Source organism: Pipistrellus kuhlii, unplaced genomic scaffold, assembly GCF_014108245.1.
Source record: "Pipistrellus kuhlii isolate mPipKuh1 unplaced genomic scaffold, mPipKuh1.p scaffold_m20_p_8, whole genome shotgun sequence".
NCBI lineage: Eukaryota > Metazoa > Chordata > Mammalia > Chiroptera > Vespertilionidae > Pipistrellus > Pipistrellus kuhlii.
The window spans coordinates 58,747,305-58,757,232 of NW_023425584.1; the positions used below are offsets into that span (position 1 = coordinate 58,747,305).

Consider the following 9,928-nt stretch of genomic DNA (forward strand, 5'->3'; position numbering starts at 1 on the left):
AGCCAGTTTCCCTGTCCTCCTTAAAAGTGTCAAGCTAACAATCCAGAACAAGTCTCGTGTATAGCTGCCAAAATGTAATAGTTCTTACATGAACACCTAGAAGATAAAAGACAAAATTCACTGCACGATATTTTAAAACAATTCAGAACCTTAAAGGCAACCAGAAACAAATGTGACTAATTTTAAAATCTATTTGTAAAGGTATGATGATATCATAACCAGTACTTACCAAATGATTGACATGACTAATAACATCTATCACCTGTATTTTGTTAGCATTCTTTTTCGGGGCGGGGGGCGCGAGAGGTTTCAGGAATGTAAATTTTCAAGAGTTGAAACTATTTCCCCCTCACAAAATTCATACTTAACTAGAATTACAAATTCTGAATTTCTACACAGGAGTATTCCATAAATATTCAACGACTCATTCAACAAATATTTAACAAGTGTCTGCCACTGCCAGGCATTTTTTTTAAGGTCCTGGGAAAATACCAGCAAATAAAACACACAAAAACACTTGCATCCGATGGAGCTCAACCTCTGATTCATGGAGTAATTGGCTACAGGATAAGAATAAAAAAAAACACACCTTAGTTCCAATTCCTTAAAGAATTCTACTCAGTGCAATGGTTTGTATTAGACATAACACACACACACACACACACACACACACACACACACACACACACATTATCCCAGGGCTAGCCACATTTATGAAAAAATGGTTATTCCAATGTCATGGTAAATATCTTCATTCCTAATTAGTTTGTTTGCGTTGCCTTTTTTCCCCCATGTGTGGTTGTTTTTCTTGTTTACTCTTTGATTTACTTTTAAAAAAATCAGAACATGATTATATTTAAGACACAAGTTTGATACAACCAAAAAGTAAAACACCAGAGTAAAATAATAACAAAAAACATGGTATTTTTTTTTTTTGCAATGCATGAGAAATGGTTAACATCTTTAGTCACCAACAAGCTCTTAAAAACCAGTAACAGAGACACTATAATAATGCAAAGAAACTGGAAAAATAAAATGAAAAAATACAAGTGATGATTAAGCATTAAGCATATATGATTTTGCTGAGCAGTGATAAAGAATAATTTCTCTGCAGTATCAGTGAGCAGAATAAAGACACTGACACCTAATATTCTACATTTTTGAACAGTGTTATACAGTTTGAATTCTAATAAACACCAGGAGGCACATTAATGAGAAATATATATAATACATTTGAATATAAGTTATAAATAAAATTGAGTCTATTTTATGAAAAGTTGATATAAGTGGAGCCATTTAAAAATAGAACTAGACTAGCCATTCCTTATAAGTCTTGCTCCTTGAACCTTTGGAATGGTTGAACTAGGTGAAGTACCCTTTGCACTGGGCCAAGGTAACATTGTCTTATAAAGAATTATTTGTAAAATAGCAGGAAAGCAGGCATCCCAACCACAAGGATCATGGACATTCCTCCTGAAGATAGAGTCAGTAACCAGTCATGGAGAGCTAAAAAGTAACTCAGCGTGTGAACACCGATGGAAATTCCTTCCCTCTACTTATGCAGTCCTTTCTTTTCATTTTCTTACAAAAAGTCCTTCCTCTGTAATCAGAACACAATTTTGGTTTCTGCCTAAATCTGTACCCGCCCCCCCCCCCCCCCCAAGTTGCACTTTTGTGACCTCAAATAGACAATGGTGCCTCTCACTTTGGCTTCTCATTTTAGGTTAACAAAATAATGTCAATACAAATCCCAGCATTTTGTGTCTATACTTACGCAAGTAGAATAGCTGACTCTAAAATTCACGAGGAAACACAAAGGACCTAAAATGGCCACGGTACTTCTAGAGAACAAGGCTAGAGGACATGCAGACATTCTGCTATAGTAATTAGGAAGTGTATTACTGACACAAAGTGTGTAGCAATAAACCAGTGGGACAGAATGGAGAAACAAGCAACTGGTTTATAACAAATTCACAACTGCCATTGAAAGACACAATGGGCTTTCAATCAATGTGCTGCTTTTAAAAATGAGTCTTGACCCTATTCCACATCACACACCAAAAGAATAAATTGAAATGGATTACAGAACTAAATATGAAACTAAAGACAATAAAGCATCCAAGGGGGGAAAAGCAGATTATCTTCATGACCTGGAGAGCTATTTCTTAAATAAAACACAAAAGCATTAAAGAAGATTAATAAATCAAATCAAACTCAGACTTCATTAAAAACAAGTACTTTAGTTCATCAAAAGACACTGTTAAGTTAAAATGCATACCAAAAATTGGAAAGAGAGCTGTAATATATATAATGCATACCAAAAATTGGAAAGAGAGCTGTAATATATATATATATATATATATATATATATATATATATATATATATATATATATATCTGACAAAGAATTCTCTCAGGAATGTATAAAGAACTTCTACATATCAATAATTTTAAAAAATGGTCAGACTTTTTAAAAGGTGGGAAAACAATTTTAAAAAGTGATCACTTGGCAAAAGACTTATAACTAAAACTCCAATATACTTATGAAAAGGTGCCCAGAAATGTTAATCATTAGGCAGATGTAAATTAAAATCACAATGTAATATCTTATATCCATATCAGCTAAAATTCAAATGATTGCTGATAAGATCAAGTTTCGACAGTTATGTGGAGCAACTGGAACTCTCACACATGAATGATGGGAGTAGAGCTGGGAAACTACTCATATCTCCTAGAGTTTAATATACTTATACCCTATGGTTCAGAAAATTCATTTCTGAATATATGGGTATACATACTATCTTCAATCTGGATGAGAGTTTCCTATTATGTTCTTATTTTAGTCATTGATAAAATGTTGAACACAATAAGGCTAAAATGTCACCATCAGCGAGGTTGAAGATGTTCTACTAATTACCCAGTTGTTAACTCATCTAGTTTTACTATTGGGACCATATTTCTAAATATTGTCCATAGGGGTCATATAAATTATTTTCAAGTGCCTACACCAATCCAGATGTAAAAGCCAATGATCTTTAGGTTGTTATTCACTCTTTAAACAAATTTTTATTATTTGTGTGAATGTGTGTAATGCTGCTCTTCAGTGACTGAGTCAGTAAGACCCTGCTCTCAAAGAGCTTTCAATCTAGAGGGGAAACTATATTTATAATACAGTATTGTAAGTATGACAGGCAATTAGGGTACTAGAGAGGCACAGTGTGTTTATCTAAATCAGACTATCAGAATTGGGACAACTTCCCAAAGGAGATAACAGGGTTTGAGTTGAGTTTGAGGTCATTAAGGGACAGTCAGATTCTAATGTTAAATGTGTGGGTGTGATGCTCTTCAGACATAGGTTTAGGAGTCAACAGCGAATAAATGATATTTACAGTCATAGATTTGGACAAGACCACTATTTAGTTAGTTAGTTCATGTTCTGATGTGAAAGGTTCTGCTGATAATGTATTTCAATAAACAACCTTACTTGGATTTAAAAAAAAAAAAAGCAATAATATCTCTCCATATGAGAATATAAGGCATGAAGAACGTACGATGGGCATAGATACTGCTTCTTTTTCCCCTTCTTTGAAGACTTCTCTTTAGAATAGGCTTCTTCAACCCACAAGGAAATTAAAATAAAAAAGGCAATCGCCGGTAAAAACTTCATCCTGAAAAGTTATATTTCAGGAGGTGGATCTATAAGAAAGAACAAGAAACATTTACATGTATGAAGCAAATGATTAACTATCTGACTATTTAAGGAGTAAAAGTCATTGCTAATCAATAGACATTTGTACATCAATCCTCATTGTTCATTCCTAGGTGGTTATATGTCACTATATATTTTGTGCTGATTTAGCAGTAAAAGTTAATTTAAATAATGGTAGGAAATAAAATCCTGCTGAGGAATAAAATATAAAGCATGCAATATTTCTGATTCTATAATCATATAAAATTGTAGAATAATACTGACTTGCACAGTACGTCAATCTATGCTTGCTTAGAGATATATCTGGAAGGAAGTTCAACATGGAGTTAAAATGGTTATCTGATGCTATCAAGTTTAAATTAATCTTTGTTTTCTTTTTTCATTTTTATATTATTTTAAACTTGCACGTATATTTTCCATAAACAATAAGACTAATTAAAGGGAAGATAATTTTAAGTATTAAAAATTGCCAAAGATAAAATAAAAAATTATTATTAAAGACTTTCATCCTTTTCATCCTTTTGCAAGCTTCTACCCCCTAAAAGGATGTAGATGGATTTAAATTAGGTTTTTTTGCTTTCCTCCTTGCTTGATACTAATATTACCCAAAGATGATTTCTGACTGCAGAAATTCTAGGTAACATTATATAAAATCAAGTAGCAAGTTCAGTTAGATTCTTCCAAATAATCTCCCTAGCCATATTTTAATAACATTTTCCATGCTGAAATGAGAATTATATTCTTGCCAATGTCTGGTGCAAAACAAACAAACAAACAAACAAACAAACAAACAAACACTTTAAGCTTCTGGAATATTTAAACCTCTTCTGCATTCTTCATTCCCAAACCATGAATTGTTTCACCTTCATTGCAGAGTGGGAGACCTATCAGAAGCTTCAACATTAACTTAATTACCCCCTGACACTTACAAATGTGCTTCTCCCAGGTCATATTTTTCATCTCCCTTTCTTTCCCCCCAATAATTACTTCCCCACGTTTATCCATTGCACCACCCTACAGCAAGCCAGGTCCTTTCTAACGAAGATAAGCGAGGGTGCTTGTCAGGCCAACAAACAGCGAGAGCAGAAGGCTCTCTGTCTACTCACAGCACTGGCCGCTCCCTGCCCCCACCCTCCCAGGGCATCCACTTGCAGACACCTTGGCCCACTGCAGCAGGTACTTCGCCCGCCCCCTCCGCGTCCTTCCCCAAGAGAAGCCAAGAGCCGCCTAACGGTTTCAGTAAGCTCTATGTGCTCCGCCTTCACCTCCAACCTTGCATAGGGGACAGCTGCAGTGCCTGAAGGACCTTCAGCCACACCACGCCGGGCGCCCTCCCCACAAAGTGCGTTCTCTAGTGACCCCGGCCGGGCCCCCCGCATCCCTCCATCCCCAGCCAGTCCGCGGATAGCGCATCGGTGGCCCGTGGCCCGCCACCCGCGCCCCCACGCTCGCTCCTCCCCGCCCGCCGCAGTGCCCAGCGCCCCGCCGCCCTGGACCCTGGCTTTCCGCAGAGGCTCGTACCCTGTCCCCCGGCCCCCGCCACCTCCCCCCGCCCCGTCATCCCACACCGTCCTCCCCAGCCCTTCCTGCCGCAGTGGAGCCCGCGGACACGTACCCAAGGCTCCCCCGCCTCCAGCCGCCAGGCCAGGACCCGGCGGCACGGGGCCCAGACGGCGCTGGCTGCCCGGGAGCCGCGGGCGCAGAGCGGGGAGCGGGGAGCTGGTCCCGCCGCCCGCGCCGCCGCCGAGCTCCGCTGACGCGCCTGCTCCGTGCGGAGCCTGCGCCGTGGTGCGCGGGGCCGGTGCCCGCAGCGCCTCCGGGCCGCCGCAGGGACCGGGAGCCTGGAGCCGGGGCCAGGGGGCCGCGGAGGGGGAGGGGCGGGGCGGGAAGAGGTATCCCGATCCAGAGGCATGGAAAGGGTTTTGGAGCAGAAATACAGCCCCCCCCCCCCCCCCCACCCCCCACACACACACACGTTTTTGGGATCAAGATGATGAGGGCGAGGGTCGGGTAAGGACAACCTCTCCAGGAGCAAATGACCTTCTGGGACCCAATGGGATAACCTACAGCTTCTGTGATTTCATCACTTGCCCAGACTCCTGGCATCTCACCTAATCTCCGAGTTTTATTTCTAATCTCCAAAAGCCTGATCTTCCTAAAATTGATCAAAATGACTAAATCCACATAATCTTGCAGGTGCTGTTTCAGCATTTGTGAACTAATTAACAGGTGCACAGAACTTGATAGTTTTTTCGAAAACCGTTCACTGCATCGGTCCTCACAGCATCCATTCTTGGGCAAGTTTTATGTCTTCATTCCCATTTTGCAAATGAAGAAAATGAAGCTCAGCTGTCTTAAGGGATTTCCTTGAATGGAATGTTCCAGAGACTCCAAGTCTGATTTTGCACTTCTGAGCCAGATCTGATTTTGGCTTTCTCTAGCCAAGGGTTCCTTGTGCTTGTTGTGTCCAAAGTGGTCCTTCATTTGGCTATGGAGTTCTTAGATAACAAACAGCTTTCCTATTAGCTCTTGACTGTATGCCTAATGGTTGTTTTTTGTTTTTCATTAAGAAAGCTTGGGCTCAGGTGAGCATCACTTAGCACTGTGTCCTGGAACTACAGATGTATCCACTAATACAGTGGTCGGCAAAGTCATTAGTCAACAGAGCCAAATATCAACAGTACAACGATTGAAATTTCTTTGGAGAGCCAAATTTTTTAAACTTAAACTTCTTCTAACGCCACTTCTTCAAAATCTATTCGCCCAGGCCATGGTATTTTGTGGAAGAGCCACACTTAAGGGGCCAAAAGAGCCGCATGTCCCTTGAGAGCCGCCGTTTGCTGACGACGGCACTAGTACATTTTCAAACTATATCATATGGGGAGAAGGGAGCACTGCTTGTATACAGTAATTGCCTGCCTCTTCAGAAGTGGGAGACATAGATGAATGTTTAGTGGACATGATGGGATAGGAAAAATCAAACAAACAAACACACAAAACAAAACATATAAAAAAAAACACTGGGAACACAGTAAACAGTTGAGCATTGGTCGTTTATCCTCATGGTTTTGTGGCTGGCTGAGAACTGGGACTCATTGCTACTGTCCAGCATCATAAATAATATCATAAGGCATGTTGCTAGTCCAGAAAAGCTCAAAGCTCAAAATTCTAAGTACAGAGTTGCAGCTAAATGCATATTACTTTTATATCATTATAAAGAGGAAAAAATCATAAGTCAAACCATCATTATTAGGAGACTGTACAATCACGTTCTATTAATACAAGCTTTACCAGATACTCTGCTCCCAAACATTAGTAACTCAATGCTCACAATGATCTGCATGGTCCCAATTGTTATGCTCCCCTCCCAATAACTCTGCCTTGTTCCCACCTTCACTCTGCCTCTTGCGCCCTATGCTCTAGCCAAATTGCTGCTTCTCTAACATGCCATGTAGGCAGGATCCCACCTTATTCATTCCAGCTGTTTCCTCTGCCTAACATGCCCTCTCCCACAGAGCCCCGTGTCTAACTCCCTAACTTGTTTTTTTCTCAGATGTCACCCTCCCAAGAAAATTTAGCAAATATTGTTTAAAAGTGCAAACTCCCACCGTCCAAGGATTTCTGATCCCCTCTTATGTGCATTTTCTTTCTTTTTTTTCATAGTACTTATGTTCTAAAATATTATACAACTTATTCATGTACTTGTTTTCTCTTTTTCCTGGCTAAAATGTAAGCCGGATTAAAAATATGTTTTTGTTCATTGATGTTCAAGTTAGATAAAGGATTAAAGTTTGTCTTCATTACTTAATTTCTCTATATTTCATGTTTATGTATTAGTAAAGTGAAAATGACAACACATAATTTACAGGTGTGTTCTAAGAACTAAAGTTAATTTATGTTAAATATTTGTTATATAAAATAGGGACCATAAATAATTACCTTTTCTCTTTTTATTGTTCCCTAATTGCTTAATGAAATTATAGATTTTTAAGTAATAGGATCCTGATGTACATTTCTTTCTGCTTTTTTGTTCATTTATTTATTTATATTTATTTACACATGTCTGCTTTTTTGTTCATTTATTTACATCTGCAACTGGAAACATTTTGTAGGCCTATCTCAAGACTTTCAATTAGAACCTTATTTTCTTTACACTTCAGCTTCATATGATCTATAATATATTAATTTTATTTTACTTGTTCGTGAAACTTAAAAACTGTCCTAAATATCCTCTGTTAGATTAAGAAATCAAACATAAAAAAGAGATTAGTCTCACCAAATCATTTATTCATATGATATAAGTATTTACCACTCATGCTGCTTACTGTTTATATTGCTATAAAACATTAGTTCTAACTCTATAAATTTACTTCTTTTCTAATTTCTCTCTATATAAACCATATTTATTCTTTAATGATAGACTGAATTATAATAGTCATTCATGAGATTTTTCACTGAAACTTCACTCCATATGCCATTATAACCATCAAATATGTATTTTTTTTAAATCATGTTTACCTGTTTTAGATGTACTTTTCCCCAAATCATCCTCTTTAAAAATGTCTCAAAAATAAATAATTGGAAAGTAATTATAAATAAAGAGAAGATTACAACCAAAGATGATTACAGTAATGGGTCAGTTATTTGGCATCTGTTAAGTACTATCCATACATTTTAAGACAACAGACCTTATATTGGAGAATGTTAATGAGTAGACAGTCTTAATGTATTAGAATAATGCAAATAATATTTTGTAACTCCAAATCACTTCCATATGTTTTCAGACACAGCATATTATCCTTAAAATATTCTCCAATATCCTAATTACTTAAAACCAAAATTTTAAACAATACTAGCCACATTTTATTGATTATTTATTTGTTGAAATAAATGTCATTATATTATACTTTAAAACCTTCAAGATATCTTTGCAAGTTATTTTATACCCACATTTTAAATGAGAAACCAGAAGTCAAGAAAGAGAAATTAACTTATCCAAGAAAATAAAGTTGGAAAAGGAAGAGATTGTTTCATCTTTAATGTCCTATCACAACATGAAGACTCTGGTTCTAGTTACACGTGGGTGAGTGAAAACAGGTTTTATTTTAGACACAGACATGGCTTGTACAGAATCTGGCGGCAGATTAGGAAACTGAAATCAAAGAAGCTGTTCTAGTACTGGATCCAGGCCTTTACTTCCAACAAAAAGTTGGTCCAAAGATAAACTAATATGTGACTTATGTTTCACTTAATTTTTTTTTCCTGTTCAACATAATAATAATTGCAATAATAATTATTATTATAATTATTGATCAAGTGTATACTATTTCCCAGATACTACAAAAAGTACATTAAATTTATTATCTCATCACAAGTTTATGGGTTCAAATTCTTATTACGATTTAGAGATAGAGCATCCAGAAGCATCATATAACTTCTCTAATTTTGCTAATAAATGGTTGAGATAACTATGCACCTAAGTTTTTCTGGTTCAGGAAGCTGGACTCTTAAAATATTTCTTTGTGTGATTTTAAATTTCTTATTCAATAATATCTCTTGATATCCAGAAATCCATTAATACACAACCAAAACTGCACATTAACTGTGATAATATTATGAGAAGAAACATAAGTGAGATCTTCCTATTTGTGCATATGAGTATTCTGGGAAACAGTTCCGAACAACCAAAGGCACACTGTAACATCTGCCAACCCACTCTCAGCCCCTACCCCATGGGGAGGAACTATTTGTGATTGGAGATGCATGGACTCAAAGTAGATATAAAAGTTTTAATGTTTTATTCAGAGTATTCACTGCAAAAGCACCTGCCAGATATTCTATAGCTTTTTTAAAAAAAAATATATATTATTGATTTTTTTTTTTACAGAGAGGAAGAAAAAGGGATAGAGAGCTAGAAACAAGGATGAGAGAGAAACATCGACCAGCTGCCTCCTGCACAACCCCCACTGGGGATGTCCCTGCAACCAATGTACATACCCTTGGCCAGAATTGAACCTGGGACCCTTCAGTCCTCAGGCCGACGCTCTATCCACTGAGCCAAACCGGTTTCAATTCTACAGCTTTTTGATAAATTAGACATATGTCTTGAGTCGTTAGGAAAAGAGAGAGAGAGATAGATGAGAGAGAGAGAGAGAGAGAGAACGAATCACCTTTAGGTAAATGACACAAGCTTGTCCAATAACAATTACATCAAAATCA

At 37.5% G+C, this 9,928-nt stretch overlaps 1 protein-coding gene across 1 annotated transcript in view; it reads right to left on the bottom strand.

Moving 5' to 3' along the window:
* Window positions 1-5,534, bottom strand: part of GLRB (glycine receptor beta) — a 55,452-nt gene extending 49,918 nt beyond the window's left edge. Inside the window, exons 1-2 of the mRNA XM_036424462.2 lie at window positions 5,325-5,534; window positions 3,552-3,696 (exon numbers count right to left, since the gene is read on the bottom strand). Coding sequence (XP_036280355.1) covers window positions 3,552-3,667 — 116 coding nt within the window. The 5' untranslated portion in view covers window positions 3,668-3,696; window positions 5,325-5,534. The remainder of the gene's footprint in view (window positions 1-3,551; window positions 3,697-5,324) is intronic.
* Between the last annotated feature and the right edge of the window lie 4,394 nt (window positions 5,535-9,928).